The 17,935-nt window shown below is 31.6% G+C and overlaps 1 protein-coding gene across 1 annotated transcript; it reads right to left on the bottom strand.

The window, feature by feature from the left end:
* LOC109359874 (transcription factor TCP2-like) lies at positions 15,489 to 17,506 on the bottom strand. Its single transcript, XM_019604568.1, has 2 exons — positions 16,143 to 17,506; positions 15,489 to 16,070 (listed from the first exon to the last, which is right to left on the bottom strand). The coding sequence occupies exons 1-2, from the start codon at positions 17,130 to 17,132 to the stop codon at positions 15,660 to 15,662; spliced, it is 1,401 nt and encodes a 466-aa protein (XP_019460113.1). The 5' UTR covers positions 17,133 to 17,506; the 3' UTR covers positions 15,489 to 15,659.

The following is a 17,935-nucleotide window of genomic DNA, read 5'->3' as shown; positions in this document are numbered from 1 at the left end:
ACAAGCTAGAGGAGCACTATGATCACAAATTCTTTTTGGGCAAAAGTGTATTGAAAAAAGACAAAATTATGAATAAATAATATAATTAAATAAAAAATTTAATTGCTAAAAAAATAAATGTTACCATTGCAACAAAGTATGCTCCATCTCGAGAGATGTATCTTCTAGTCCCTTGTAAGTATCACTGCATATACAGTGAGTAGTGATACAAAGTGGTGATAGTGTTGGGAAGACTATCGACCATATAATTTTCCCTATTATTGCATATTTGTATCCAGCAACGATTCTTATGTGGCCAATCGCATTCACTTTGCCATGTAAGTCTATTTTGAGGAGCTTTTCATATTTCATTGGGTCTTGTGGGATTACTGATTCATGCCAAATTACCTCATAACCCGATCAGGAGCATGTCATTCCACAATTGCATGACAAATCACTGGCACATGTGATCCACATATCTCAGAGATATTTCGCAGGAAAATCATGTACATATATGGGGTCCAGAAAAATGATAAAAAAAGTTAATATATATCCTTGTCATATTAATTATATGTACTCAATTAGAGATGAGATGAGATATATGATGCTACACTATTTATATTTATGTGATGTTGTAGTATTTACATGTTTTTTTAAGAATATTAATATTTAGAAATGTTCTTTTTTACAATTTTAGATAATAGATTACAGTTTTACAAAAAAATATAATATTATACTTTTACAACAAACACCATAGATATATATATTGGACTTTTCCCAAATAACTAACACCATATAAATAACCGCATATAATATATTACACTTTTACAAGTTGATATATTTGCCTCATATATAACAAAATTAGATGCTTCGTGATTACATCATTTAGTAGTGAATTATGCTTAACACTATTTCTTTAACAACAAACTTGATAGATATAATAAGAACATCGACTAGCCTATTTGAGCAAAAATAAGCTATCAACCTTGCTTGGCAGAGGAGATTTTAAAAAAATGTTCCTAGCTTATAAGCCTTGATTAGGTTAGTTAAAAAGAGTACCTTATAACATATAAGCTAGGAGATAAAAACATTTTTTCATTGGTTTCACAAGCTTTTAATTCCTAGTTCTTTCAACTTTAAGCTATTTTCTAAATTTTTAACTCAGAAAAGCTAGTTGTGCCAAACAAAACCTATATTCAAACTTGGTTAAAAGAAACAATTAGATTTTAATAAATAATTTAAAATAAAGTAAAAATTAAATATATACATCATCAACGCACAAATGGTCGAACATTGCGCGTTTGATATTGACAGCATGTCCAGGAATGTTGGTAATGTTCACCAATTATTGATAATATAAGTTAGTAGATATATTTGAATAAATATAGGTAATAAAACGTTTTACATTACATAATTTTGTACTAAAATAAATATATACTTTTTGACCAATGGAAAAGAAGGTAATGTTAGGTCTTAGAGTCTTGATACAAGCATCAAAATATGATCATATGACCACGACTAAAGTAGTAATAGGCATCCTCCGATCTCTTTTTGATCATTGATTATAGTTGCATGACAATGTCCTCCATAAAGACAAGCCAACACAGGTAAACCCGGACTGTATTGGAATATCCTTGGTAACTCCTCAAGCAAGGTAGATACATCAGGTAGACTCGGTTCTATCATGTATCTGGCATGATAAATAATTCTCAAAAGAAATGCTCTAGCATGTTGTTGAATAATAACTTCACTAGCATTATTTGAGAGTTCACGAAATGTCCTCTAAAGCTAAGTGAGTTTCACCCTCTACCCCATTATTTCGTTGCCTATTGGGACAACACCCAACAAATAGAGGCAAAGTCCATCACAATCTATACTTGTCTTTCCTATATCAACTTGTACATCAATGGGAATGCCAAGTTGGTAAGCAACATCCTTTAGAGTGACAGTACACTCTCCACATGGAAAATGGAAAATATGTGTTTTCGGCCTCCATCCCTTAATTAATGCTAGTAGCAAATGGCTGTTGATTACTACTACTCTAACTGTCAGCATGTTAGCGAAAGCAGTATTGCGAATAACTTACAACATTGGCTCGGAAGATATGGATTGCGAGAAACAATATCTGACACAAAAACTATATTCAATCCTCTTCCATACATTGTTTGATATATGATCTTCTTGAAGTGTCAAATGGGACAAGACAAATATCCTCCATTATCAAGGATTTCAGTGTCAAGATTGAATGTGAATGAATTTGAATCACTACTAGTGTAAATGGATGAGTTACACCACTGAGAAGGGGTCTAAATTTAGAATTAATGTTTATGAATATGAGTCAGTACTAATGTGAATGAATATGAGTGACACAGGCGAGTGTGTTATGAATGAATATGAGTGACACAGGTGAGTATGTTGTGAATGAATTTCATTGAGTGTGTTATGAATGAGGACGAGTGAATGGATGTATTTAAAGATTGAATGTATTCATTTGAAGGCTTATTAAGTAGATGTCATGCATTTAAAGGCTTATTGAGTACATGAGATATTTTTATTCCTTTTAATTATTATATTGATGTATATTTTTTAATAGTATAGATTTGTGATTGATTAGTGTTTTTAATAGTATAGATTTGGTATGGATTAAGATTAATTAGGATAAATTTTGTATTATAATATTTTAATGATACTCGGGGATAAGGTTGTCGAGTTTTATGGATTTATTTCTTAAAGAAACTCGACCGTGAGGTAGACGAGTTTCATTCATCCACTTTAGTTTACCCATTTTAAATCACTATTATAAATATAACCTACATTTTAATTCACTTACTTTAATTCATTGCATTTTCATGTGGTTGTAGTGAACACGTTTAATAACTCACTTTAATTCACTGCATTGTCATGTAGTTCACTACAATGTCAAGTGTCATTTTTTATCCTCATCCAAATACCATTCAATTAAAGCATTTTCTTCACCATGCATCAACTCATATCATTCACCCTTATATTCACTCACCAATGAATTAATCTATACACCACATACAATGCACTTTCACACGCCAAATTCACTACTTGAAGGCTACAAATTTATTTAGCTTGAAGGCATTGTAATACACTGCAAATTCACGTGTCACTCACTATTTCATAGCATGGTCAATGTCTAGTCCTTCACTACAATTTCACATGCCATTCACTACAATTCAATGTGATTTTCATAGGAGCTTTGTCTCCTTAATTTATGTGGCTTGAATGATGTATCATTGCTCACTGTATTTTGAAGTGGTTGGTGCATGATCAAATGTGTCAAAGTTGAATTTCAAATCTCGACTGAAAAGTGAATTTCATCAGCCTTTTTCACTTTCTTATGTAAGGTATTTCACGTTTCACATGACATATTTTTGATGTGATTAATGTGCTAAAAATATGTAGATTTGTTAAAATGATTGACATGTTAAAAATATTAATGTGTTATTCAAAGTAAGCATCTCAAGCTCTTGAAAATGATTGATGTGTTAAAAATATTTGATGTAATTATATAGTTATGTTATATATTTTTTAAGTATTATATAGATATGATATATAATTTTTAATTATTATATAAATATGGTATATATTGTTTTAAATAATATATAGTTATGGTATACATTTATTTAAGTAATATATAGTTATGGTAAATGTCTTTTTAAGTATCATATAATTATAGTATATATTTTTTAAAGTATCATATAGTTTGGTATATATATATTTTTAAGTATCATATAGTTATGGTACTCAAATATTTTAGTCAAATATGTTACTCAAAATATTTCATCCCCTTACAAGCCATACATATATTGAAGGTAGAATGATATCGCAAGCCATGTGGAGCAATGACTGTTGAGTGAACACATGAATTGAAGTCTTTCCTTGGCTTTTCAATTCAATTTTATGTTATGACAATGGTGCATAGAGTTTGAATTAATGTGGAGCACACACATATATTTTATGAAGTACCAAGCCTTTATTGAATGATATGTTAATGATTACCAAACTTTGTCATATGTAGAACATCTCTCTACGAAGTCACGTGGAGCACAAATATATATTCATGAATAAGTTGGTAGTAATACTAGTTAAGTTAACATTAATAGTAATGTTGTTCTAATATTAGTTAAGTCAATATTACTCTTAGCAACTGCAAATTCTAATAGTAATGTTGTTCTAATATTAGTTAAATGATGTGAAGTTCTAATATTATACATCAACAAAAAAGAGTTGTATAGAATCATACTACAACATTAATTACATTACATTTAGATCGCAGTGGACATGTCTTTCTATTATGCCTCTCAATTCTATGTCATCCACATCTTTTAATTTGTTCAAAAGGAATTTCATTCACATCATTATGAATACGTGTAATCTTTGGTCTTCCACTTTTCCCTACGCATAACAAGATTGTGAATGAATGTTCGACCTGAATAGGTTGATCAATATTCTTCATTACCAATCGATTTGAAACTCATATCCATGTCTTAAGAAGATTATCTAGCCGATACATTGGTGAGATAGATTACCGACAATCTAAAGCCAATGAAGCGAATGTTGCAATTGCATGAAAGTATGACAATCTAGATGATTGAAATTCTCTACAATCACACCAATTGTCAGCTAGTTTAACATTATAAACCCCCACTTGGCGACCATCAGATCTAGATACAAATTCAACCTCAAAGACTCCAGTCTTCCATGAAAAAGTATGAACCAGTTGACACGTAGATTGTCGTTGATTTTCTATAATGGCTTTTGTCTACTCTTTACAATATATATATGCCCAATCTTAGTCATGTTAGAAGCTTCGTTCATATTTTCAATCAAACCGTACATTGAACCTATAGTATGTTGCTCTCACAATGGGAATGATCGGGAGATCTCTAGATCCTTTCAGAATACCATTAATGCATTCTGCAACATTCGTGGTCATGTGGCCAAACCGTCTCCCTTGGTCGTATGCTTGGCTTCATTTTTCTTTTGGAATCTGGTCCAACCATGCTTCCACCCTCATATGTTTTTGTCACAACTAATTCAACATTTGCTCGAACCATGGTCACATAAACTCATATCCTAAAAATTAATATAAATTTATTAAATTCCACAATATAAAAATTATTTATAAATTTGAAATATAAATAACACATACCTATTTCTACAACTTTTTCTTTGATATCAAAATCTTGGATTTCATTATTGAAATTACTAGCAAAATGGCGAATACAATAAACTAATTGTGTACTATCAGGTCAGCTCGTTTTGGAGTGTTGCTAACAAACATGTCCTTATATCTGATATGATACATATGTTTGGTTCAAGGATAGCATAAGTCTTAAGATTGTAAAAGAACAATTCTCAAGCTCCTTTCCTCTCGCCTTCAATAATGACAAAGACAACTAAAAATATACGTCTGTTTTCGTTTTGTGAACTTGCTATTAGCAAAGTTCCTGTATATTTCCCAGTCAAAAATGTCCCGTTCACTTGTAGAATTGATTTGAAATATGCAAACCCTTCAATGCATGGTTTGAAAGCCCAAAATACTCTATTCAGAATGAATTGATTAGGGTCTTCCATACCATCTGCAATATGGTGATATGCTTGATATTTCACAATTGTGGTCGAGAGAGAAATACTGCACAACATTCATTCAAAGTGGTAACTTATTGTACAATCCTTCTCGATCACCATAAGTTTAGATCAATGCCTTTTTTTACAGTCCACGCCTTTCAATATGTGACTATATAACCAAAATACTAACAACCTCCTTCACCGATTTGTTAACTGGTATACTCAGATTTGCAGTTACAAAATTAACAACAAGGTCTGAAATGATTGACAAATTTAATTTGTTGTGATATTGGGAAACTAACATAGATACAAAATTGTATGTATTGTTAACCTTCTTAATCTCTTATTATCAAACTTAATATTAAAAGAAGCGCGAATTGGCCACTTACATCCGACATCAAATTTTTTACATTGTCACACTTATTATCATTAATATTCATTAAAATAGTTGTATGTCCAAAATTACGACCAACTTCTTAATTTGTGATACGAAAAAATAATGATAGAATAGTATATATCATACTACAAGATGAACAAACTTCAAACTTGATCTCCTTATCATCATTACATATTTTGATGTCCTATTCATTACTAAAATCGCTAATAATATCCATTACAATTACTATCAACATTTATGAAGTAAGAACATTAAAACAATAATTTTGTAATAAGTAAATATATTAAAGTTAGAAGAATGAGATAAATGTAGTAGTTAGATATATACTACCATCTAATCAAGTTTAATAAGCCAAATGAGAACATGTATGAACTAATAAGCTAGATATTATTTCTGGCAATCGCTACCTTCTGAGTCACTCTAAAGGATGATGCTTACTAACTTGGTGTCTCAATGGTGGACAAGTTGTAACGGAAATGACAAGTATGTATTGGGATGAACTTTGCCTCCGTTTGTTGGATGTTGTCCCAATAGGAAATGAAATAATGGCACAGAGGGTGAAACTCATTTGGTTTGAGAGGACATTTCGTGAACTCACAGATAATGCTAGTGAAATTGTTATTCAACAATAGGCTAGAACATTTAATTTGAGAATTATCGAGGGATTTCTCATGCCAGATACATTAAGGAACCAAGTCCACCTGTTCCATACACATTCTCATTTTGCTTATTAAACTTGATTAGAGCTTAGGATATAGTTCAAACTATTACATTTTATCTCATTTTACTAACTTTAGTATATTTTCTTGTAATAAATTATTGTTTTGATGTTCTTACTTTTTAAATGTATATGGTTATTGTAAGGGATATTGTTAGCGATTTTAATGATAAAAAATATATCAAAATATGTAGTGATGATGATAAGTTTGAATTTGATGTTAGTTCATCTCGTAGTATGACATATACTACTACATCATCATTTTTTTGTATCACAGATTATGAAGTTGGTCGTGATTTTGGACATACAACTGGTTTAATGAATATTAATGGTAATGATTTCTTTGTTGGGATGCCGTTTGAATCCAAGTAAGCCACAATAAATGCTATTAGATAATTTCATATTAAAAATATCTTCGACTATGTTGTTGTAGAATCTAAACCAGATAGATATGTTGGCCAATGTAAACATTTGGGTACTGGATGTGAGTGTCCAATTCGCGCTTCCTTTATCGTTAAGCGTGACATTTGGGAGAATAAGACACTTAGTTGATCACACAGTTGTGTATCTATGTTAGTTTCTGAATATCCCATCAAATTAAATTCACCATTCATTTCAGGTCTTGTTGTTAATTTGGAAGTTGTTGATCTGATTATATCATTTAAGACATCGGTGAAAGAGGTTTGTAGTCGTTTTGGTTATATAGTCACATATAGGAAGGTGTAGACTGCATAGCAAATGGCATTAGCCAAAATTTATGGTGACTGGTAAGGATCATACAATGAGTTACCACATTAGATGAATGTGTATAGTATTTATTTCCCGACACAATTGTGAAATATCAAACTCGCCATCATATTGTTTCAACAAAGACATTGCTTCACATGGCTTGCATTGTCATTCAACCTTCGAATCATGCATGGCTTGTGAGAGGATGAAATATTTTGAGTAACATATTTGACTAAAATCTTTGAAACCATACATATATGGTACTTAAAAAAATATATACCATAACTATATGATACTGAAAATATATATGTCATAACAATATGATACTTAAAAATATATACCATAACTATATATTACTTAAAAAAATATATATCATAACTACATATTACTTTAAAAATATATATCATATCTATATAATACTTAAAAAAAAATATCATATCTATATAATACTTTAAAAAAAATACCATATCTATATAATCACATCAAATATTTTTAACACATCAATCTTTTTCAAAGGCTTAAGATGCTTACTTTGAATGACACATTAATATTTTTAATACATCACTCATGCGCCAACCCACTTCAACTTCAAAATGCAGTGATCACTTATACAACATTCAAGCCACATAAATTAGGAAGTCAAAGCACCTATGAATATGGCATTAAAATGTAGTGAATGACAAGTGAAATTATAGCGAATGACTACACATTAACCAAGCTATGAATTGTAGTGAATGGCACGTGAATTTGCTGCCTTCAAGCCACATAAATTTGCAGTGTATGACAATGCCTTCAAGCCAAGTAAATTTGAAGCCTTGAAGTAGTGAATATGGCTCGTGAAAATGCAGTATATGAATTAATTCATAGGTGAGAGAATATGATGGTGAATGCTATTAGTTGTTATATGGTTAAAGTAAATGCTTTAATTGAATGGTATTTGGACGAGGACAAAAATGCCAAATGACATTGCAATGAACCACGTGAAAATGTTGTAAATTAAAGTGAGTGAATGAACTTTCACTACAACCACATGAAAATGCAATGAATTAAAATGAGTGAGTGAATTAAAATGAGTGAGTGAATTAAAGTGTAGGTAATATTTATTACAGTGAATTAAAGTGGGTGAATGAAACTCGTCTACCCCATGATCGAGTTTCTTTAAGAAATAAAACCCATGAAACTCGAAGACCTTATGGTCGAGTTTCATTAGAATAATATACCATAAAATGTGACAAAACCTATCCTAATTAACCCTAATACATACCAAATCTATATTATTAAAAAAATACATCCATATAATAATTAAAAAAATAAACATATCTCACATACTCAATAAGCCTTTAAATGCATGGAACATACTCAATAAGCCTTCAAATGAATACACTCAACCTTTAAAATAAACATATATCACACACTCAATAAGCCTTTAAATGCATGGAACATACTCAATAATCATTCAAATGAATGCACTCACCCTTTAAATACATTCATTAACTCATCCTCATTCACAACACACTCAGTGAAAATTATCCCAAATTCATTCACATACACAATACACTCACCTGTGTCACTCATATTCATTCATATTGACAGTGACTTATATTCATTCACATTCTAAACCACAAATTTAAACCGCTCCAAATATCATTCTCATCGGTGTAACTCATCCATTCATATTGGCAGTGACTTATATTTATCCACATTCAATCTCAACACTCAAATCCTTGATAATATAGTATATTTGTTCAAGCCCAGTTGACACTTCTTTATTAACACTTCAAGAAGATCATATATCAAATAATTGTATGGAAGATGATTGAATGTAGTTTACAGGCCAGAAAATGTTTCCGACAAACCTATCTTCCGAGCTAGTGTTGCAAGTTATTCGCAACACTACTTTCACTAACATGTTGGCAGTTGGAGTAATAGACATCAATAATCATCAGCTATTAGCATTGATTAAGAGATGGATGTCGAAAGCACATGCATTCTATTTTCCATGTGGAGAGTGCATTGTCACTCTAAAGGATGTTACTTACCAACTTGGCATTCCCATTGATGGACAAGTTGTTACGAGAGTGATAAGTGTGGATTGGGATAGACTTTGCCTACGCTTGTTGGTGTTGTCCCAATAGGCAATGAAATAATGAGACACAGGGTGAAACACACTTGGCTTCAAAGGATATTTCGTGAACTCTCAGATAATGCTAATGAAGTTGTTATTCAATAACATGCTAGAGCATTTATTTTGAGAATTATAGGAGGATTTCTCACGCCAGATACATCAGGGAACCAAGTCTGCCTGATATATATGCCCTTGCTTGAGGACTTACTAGGGGATATTGCAATACAGTTGAGGCTCAATTGTACTGGTTTGTCTTTATCGATGACTTTATCGTGCAACAATAATCGGTGATCAAAAGAGATCGAAGGATGCCTTTTACTACTTCAGTCATGGGCATATGATCATATTCCGATGCTTGCACCAAGATTGTAGGATCCAACTTTACATTCTTTTCCATTGGTCAGAATGTATATATTTATTTTAGTAATAGATTATGTAAATGTTTAATTTCTAATATTTATTCAAATATATTTACTAACTTATATGATTAATAATAGGTAGTCAAAACATTTGATCAAGACCAACATTCCTAGACATGCTGCCAATATCACACGCACAATCTTTGACCGTCTGCACATCGATGAAGTATATATTTAATTTTTACTTCATTTTAAGTTATTTAGTGAAATCTAATTGTTTCTTATAACCATGTTTGGACAAAGGTTTTGTTTGGCACAACTAACATTTTTTAGTTAAAAGTTTAAATACTAGCTTAAAGATGAAAAGCTAACCGAAAGCTGAAAAAACTAGGAATTATAAGCTTATGAAACAAATTGAAAAAATAACTTTAACTCCTCACTTACAAGTCATAAAGTAATATTTTTGACTAATCTAATCAAGGCTTATAAGTTGTGAACTTTTTTTAAAATCCTCCTCTGCCATGCAAGGTTGCTAGCTTATTTTTGCTTAAATAAGTTAGTTGATGTTCTTATTATATCCATCAAGTTTGTTGTCTAAAAAATAGTGTTAACCATAATTCACCACTGAAAGCGGTAATCATGAGGCATGTAATTATGTTATATGTGAAATATATATGAGACAAATATATCAACTATTATATGCGGTTAGTTATATGGTGTTCGTTATTCGGGAAAATATATTACATATATATGATGTTTGATGTAAAAATGTAATATTTATATAAAAGTGTAAAAAAGAACATATTTAAATCTTAAAATTCTTAAAAATGAATATATAAATACTACAACATCACATAAATATAAATAGTGCAACATCACATATCTCATCTCCAATTAAGTACACATAATTAATATGACAAGAATATATATTAACTTCTTTTATCAATTTTTCTATACCCCATTATGTATATGACTTTCCTGCAAAATATCCCTGAGATATGCCGATGACATGTGTCACTGATTTGTTTCGCAATTGTGGAATGACATGTTCTTCATCGAGTTATGAGGCAGTTTGACATGAATCAATCAATCCTCCAAGATCCAGTGAAATGTGAAAAGCTTAAAAAAATAGACTTGTGTGGCAAAAGTGACTGCGGCTAGCTACATAAGCATCATAACTAGATTCAAATATGGAATGATAGGGAAAAGTATGTGGTCGATGATCTTCCCAATATTGTTGCCACTTTTTACCATTACTCACAATATATGCAATAGTACTTATAAAGGACTAGAATATACATATCTCGAGATGTAGCATACTCTGCTGGATTGGTAACATTTTAGTTTCTTAGTAATTAATTTTTATTTAATTATATTATTTATTCCTAATTTTATCTAATATTTTTTCAGTACACTTTTGCAAAAACAATTTGTCATCAAAGTGCTCCTACAACTTGTTTAGTAAATCTCACACAATTATTATCTAATGTCTTCTCATCTAGCCGTGAAGTGATGGAAGAATTGGTTGATCTAAACCCTACATCATATTCTACCAACTATGGTCAAGCTCCTCCTACTCAACATTTTCATATGTCTGAAACTGAGTCTTCACAACAAACTCAAGTTGATACTCATTCTCAAGCACATACTTCATCAACTACTCCTCAACAACAACAACGATATGATTTCAGAAGTTTGTCACAATTTTATAATTATTCATCTACTCATTTGTCATCAAGTTCTCAAATCTCACTACCATCAATGTTTGATACTACTTCAAGTACATTATTGTTGACATACGATTCTCAACAATATTATCGTCCTACTATGTCGTCAACAAACATTTTTTGTACAAAATATATTGATGACGAGCTTATGGTTGACGATGATGATGACAAATATAAAGATGATGAGGATGAGACGTAGTTGGCAACATGTGATAGATAGAGAATCATGCAGCGAAATGAACAACAGTTAAGATTCAACCGCCAAGAAGGAGAAAGTCATTTACATGTCGCGCTTCATCACATAGACGTCATTATAATTTTGGGATTTAATAAATTAGGAAAATGTAATATTGTAATATTTTTTGGGTTTTAATAATATTTGTATTTTTATTTGAGTAAATAAATATAAAATGTATTAGGTTACTTATTTATTAAGGAAGATAGAAAAAATAGATAAAATACTCCAATGGGTTGTGCATCAATATAAATATATAATAACAAATACTCCAATACCAGTGCTGAGTCTTGACAAAGAGAAAAAAAAAGGAAAAACTCTTATATGGTTGTCGATTTAGGGGTGAGAAATAAAAAATAGAAAAAACTCCTATAAGGTTGTCGATTTAGGAGTGAGAAATAAAAAGAAACTCCAATAGAGTTACTGAATTGGGAATGAGAATAAAAAATGAAATACTCTCATGGGATTGCCTATTTAAGAGTGAGAAATGAAAAAAAATTAAAAACTTCAATGGAGCCACCAAGTATAGTAAAATATGTATAAAAAAACTCTTAACTCATTACCGAGTTTTATGGGGTCATGAGAAATAAAAAAGACTTGGCTATATGATTGTCGAGTGGGTAAAAAATACACAAGTTTGATAAACATTTTAAAAAGTACACCAAGATTACAATATTTTAATGAAGGGGCATCAAGTGAATTTGCCGAAATTAACATTCCCCCCAGTAAGTGACTTACACATGGTTTATGCAAATAAAAGCTTAGAACTAACATGCTAGAGAGAAGGGAACCAAATAAGATCACAAACAAGGAGACAACCAACCAATGCCCCAATAGGTGGTAACCCGTATTGGAATCAACAAAAAGACAACCAATATAGATAGAAAAACCATAAGTATATGCCCAATGACCATATGTTTATGGTTACCAAGAAAACAAGCGGTGGTATTTCACACTACACTTACATCCAGAATGAACCAGGCTCCTCTCCATTATTTGAGAGGATAATTAGATTTTTTAATATATATTTAAGAGTAAAAATGAAATTCAGTATAAATTAAACAGATAAAAATATCTTTATCTTTTGGTTTTCATGTGTATTTTCTGTGAAGAAGATCTTGCTCCTGACCTTGGCACGGTTTTGATGAAGACACCAACATCACCAAAAAGAAGAAAAGGAAGATGACTTATGAAGACAAATGAAGATAAAGCTTCAAGACATTAGATTAAGTCTTTGTAAGTACTTCTATCCTAAACTCTTAAGTATATACAAGTATAAATTGCTCAAACTATTTTTTAGAAAATGTGAGACACTTTTAAAAGACTTAAAACATTTTTCAAAAATAGTGTGTAACAGGTTACTTCATTGAGTAACAGGTTACATGTGTGAGAAAAGAGTTATCCAACTGAAAAACTGATTTTTGAAAGCTGAGTAACCGATTACTCAAAATAATTTTTAAGCATCTGTTGGACAGAAAGTTTGAGTAACCGATTACTCAAATGAGTAACCCATTACTGAGAGCTGTTGGAAGTGTTTTTCAGATTTCAAAGTGAAAGGTGTTCACTCCAAACGAAATCTCTTCACTCCAAACAACTCATACACTTTCAGAAACCTTCAAAGGGTGTTTGTAAACTCTATATAAAGGCTCTAAACTCTCACACAAAAAACACACACAACTTTCATACAATTTTCTCTCAACTCTAAAAAGCTCTCACACTTTTTCTTAGAATTTATATTTGAACTTTTTGCAACTTGTGTTTCATACTTGTAAAGGCAATCTGCTATAGTTGAGTATTCTTCATTGTTGTAAAAGAATTCTTTCTTTCACGGGGTGTGAAGAGAAAGTGGAATATATTCAATTCTTTCTTTCACGGGGTGTGAAGAGAAAGAGGAATATATTCAATTCTTTCTTTCACGGGGTGTGAAGAGAAAGGAAATTGATTCACTTGGAAAGGGGTTTTCCAAGGGTATAAGAATTAGGGAGTGTGTAAGGTACATAGAGATCTCGGGGTGAGATATTGTAATTACAACTCATAATTCTTAGTGGAAAAATCTCTTGTGCGGCAAGAGTACTGGATGTAACATTCGGTGGACAGGAAGGTGAACCAGTATAAAAACTCCTTGTGTACTCTCTTCTACTTATCTCTTTCATTTTATTTCCTATTATTTTCTGCATATTGTCCCGCTGCACTTTATCCCCTCTTAGTTGCACTCTGATACTTACATTTTCATCTTGCTGTCCTCTCCAGAAGAGAAGTCTGGCTCATCCAAAACTCTCCGTACTGAAAGATTCAGCACTAAATGAAATGATGACACATGTTCTTAACAAAATTATTGCTATAAATTTTAAATTATTTTTAAATAATAGTACTCTAGAGTATCATGGCCCCAATCAAATATTAAATATTATCTCTTGTCTACCTAAGTTTATAGGTGTATGATTCTTCTTCATTTTCTTTTAATTTTCCTGATTTAATAGTCATCGATTTTTTAAACAAAATAAAATTTAAATATAGGAAATTGCTAAACTCAAGAACTAATGGACTTAACTTTTCAATGTATATTTACTTTAGGGTTGAGTGTAACAAGACTCAATGATAATTAATCACTTTGAGAACTATGGGTTAGGATTATCATAGCCCTTAAATATATAACTAGTAAATTACTTAAAGGTTGATATCTTTAAGAAATAAAGAAAATTTGGAATTATCCAAAAAAAAATTTGGACTCAGTTTACTCTTAGACTAACCATGTCATTGAAGAAGAAGAAAACTAACTGCATTTGTAAATCAAACAAACGTAATAATAAGAGCGTATTTAAGAATCAAAATAAAACAAAAATTGCTTTGGAAATTAAAACTCTTATGTTTTTTAATATTTTAAATACACTTGTTCGATGTACATTTTTTATCTTGTTTGCTAATTTATTAAGACTATTTATTAAAAAATTAAGACATTGTACCCTTAACCATAGTCATACTGTCTTCACCGTGATATATATTATAATTAAAGTTAGGATAAATACACTCCGTTCCATTTTTTTTTTATATTTTAACTCTTTCATATTTTTTCAATTTTTTTTGTTTTAAAATCCATTTTACATTTATACTCTATTTTTTAATCATACCTTTATTTATTACTCTTTTCTTTTAATATACTTTGCAATACAGATTTAAAATAGGATTATTATCATGAAATTATATCAAAATTTTAGTGATTTAATAATTCTTAAACTATTTCCATAATATAAAGTTCAAAAGAAATGAATGGAGGAAGTATTATACTAGTATATAAATCTGAAATGAGTTTTTTTTTGGTATAACAAAGGTATATCTCCTTACACTATGATTAATAAACTAATTTATTTGGAGGTTCGTGCTTAATCTTCCTAACAAACGTTTTTGAACATTTGCTATTAGATGGGGAACTCAAAACATCAATTAAAATCAGATGATTGTTGATGTTATTCTTTATAGTAAGTCTTTAATGGAACCATAATAAGTTAATATTATGTTTAGTCTTATGTTATGTTTTGTTTTATTTATAAAACATATCATGTCTTCTTCTAACAAGTCTATCGTCATTGCATATAGGAGCATGCTAACAAAACCCAAATAATAATGCAGTTGATCAAACATTTACAGCAAACAACAATTCATACATAAAGCAAAAGAGCAAGAGTTATATATTTCAAGCCTCAAATGAATGGGAAATGAACCAAAAGAGTATGAATCATTAGTGTCTTACCAAGAAGGAAATGGTATCAAATAGAAAAATGATCTTCCTGAAACTCAGTTCTTGTTTTTCCCCTTCTGTTCTGAATGCCTGCTTCTGTCGCCGCCGTAGCCCAGTTGCAAGCCTTGGCCATCGAAAATAGGTGAGAACTGAAGTTGTTGGTGGTGATGGATGTTGTTGTTGTTGTTGTTATTTTCCATAGGTGTAGCTGCTCCAATGAAGAAAGGTACAGTGTAAGTGGATCCATCTATAGGTGATGATGTAAACCTCTGCATGTGATTATGATTATGATTTTGTAAAATATGAGATTGTGAATTGGACTGAAGGGTCCCCCTATTGTAGGTAGCAAGGCCCGGAGAGATCGCGAAGTTGAGATTATAGTCATGATTGGGCTGATGATCAGAGGATGAAGAAGTAACCATAGATGGTATTAGATGATCAGGAATGAATGATAAATGATGATGTTGTAGTTGTTGGTCTGATGAGTGGTTTTGATTATGGTCACTCAGTTGAATATCGGGGCACGACAGCTGGCAACCATTATGATCACTACCACTGAGATTGATGGTGGAATTTGAAACTTGCATGGCCTCATGAAGGGAATATCCAAATTGAATCTGTGAGAATTTAGAAGAAGTAGTTCTTGAAGAAGAGGAAGGTGCTAGAATCCTTGAGGTGAAGTTGTCAATTGGTGATGTTGAGCACCATTGATTTTGGTTCATAACTGAAGCATTATTATTAGGACTAGTTGTTGTGGGAACGGCATTGCTGATTCCATTTGTGAGCAGCTCAGTGAAAGAAGCTGTTTGAGAAATAGGGTTGTTCACATTCACAAGATGAGCAATGTTGTTGTGAGGTTCATTCTCTTTCTCCTTTTCTGTTCTTTCCCTTGCTCTCTCTCTAGCCTTGACTCGGTTCACCCGGACATCAGGCCTAGAGAGGGACAAGCCAGAACCTTTGCTTGTCTCAGAAGTGCTGCTACAAGCAGACTTCGACAAAGAAAGGTTCTGGCTATGATTGTTGTTTTGCTGATGTTGCCTTTGATTATGATGATAATTGGTTTCACCATCTATTTCTGCATCGGCCGAACCAAATCCCTTTTGAGTTCCCACACTTGCTGCTCGATTTTCATCTCTAGGTTGCTCCGGGAATGTGTTGTTCAATGAAGGTAGGTCAGAAATTGCATCTGAAGCTGATTTGATTAACCACTCAACTGCTTTACTTGGTTGGTCAAAACCCAAGCGATCTTGAAGATCATAGAACTGAATAGCTGTGGCCACAGAGAGCCTAACTCTTCTGTCCCTTAAGCCCTTTGAAGTCATGACTTTGCTGTGCCTATCTTTCCCACCAGATGCTCTAGACACCCTTATGATTCTTGAAGAATGGTGCCAAGTGTGAAAACTCTTTGTATTGCATCCTCCATCTACTTCCTCATCTATTGGATATTGTTGCTCACCACTCCCTCCTTCTCTTCCATTTCCAATTCTTGGGAACTTACTTGCATGTGCTTGAATCTCATCCTCCTCCATTCAACAATCATAGCCTTTCCAAATAACAAAAGCTTATCAAATCAAACTAGAAACAAAACAAAACAAACCCTCGCCTTTTATTTATTTTAGTTACACTTCTTAGAGGTAGAGAGGGGAGAAAAGTAGAAGTAGGAGAAAGTGTGAAGATTGAAGATGAATGAGTCAGTGATGAGAGAGTGCAAGAGGGGTAGGGTTGTCTTATGTCCTTTGCATTGATGATGATAATTCAGAGACTGATTTTGCTTTTGTATATTGTGATAAAGTCTTTTTTTCTTGATATATCACAGTCCAAGTCAGAGCCTTATGTTAAGCTTTTTGCAGTTTGCAGAAAGCTTTCAAAAGAAGCCAAGACTGAAAATATGTCTAAGATTCTCCCCCCTGCAAAACTCAAAAGTAAAAACCATAAAAAAATGTATTATCATCCAAACCCAAAATATAAACCAAGTATAAAACACAATAAATATAAAGTATCAGATACCATGTACACATTTTCATACTCATTTAGTGCAGCAGATAGATCTGACTAAGTTAATTTAATATATGATTTTCCCAAGAACTAAAAGCTTTAAAAAAGGTAGAAAAGGGTTGTGCAGTTAAAAACACTATGCATGTATCTGTTGTTGCTAGACTATAGTGTATTTACCTTTCATCTAAAACCTCCATCTGATTTGTATTGTAGATAAAGCAGCAAAATTTGCGTATAGGTATCTGATCTAAGCGAAACCCTTTTTTGGTTCAGCTTATACTTAGGAAGTAGTATCCTCTGTCCCTAAATAGCATAAAAAAGTTATTTTATAATTTTT

This window comes from Lupinus angustifolius, chromosome LG01, assembly GCF_001865875.1.
Source record: "Lupinus angustifolius cultivar Tanjil chromosome LG01, LupAngTanjil_v1.0, whole genome shotgun sequence".
Classification (NCBI taxonomy): Eukaryota; Viridiplantae; Streptophyta; class Magnoliopsida; order Fabales; family Fabaceae; genus Lupinus; species Lupinus angustifolius.
Note: the sequence above shows the minus strand (reverse complement) of the source record. Positions and strands in the feature narration are given on the sequence as shown.

Excerpts from the sequence above, each read along its gene's own strand:
- LOC109359874 (XM_019604568.1), bottom strand. The coding sequence starts at position 17,132 with ATGGAGGAGGATGAGATTCAAGCACATGCAAGTAAGTTCCCAAGAATT. Across the intron at positions 16,071-16,142 it reads TCAGTGGTAGTGATCATAAT|CAACATCATCATTTATCATT; the intron begins GGTTGCCAGCTG and ends GACCAACAACTA.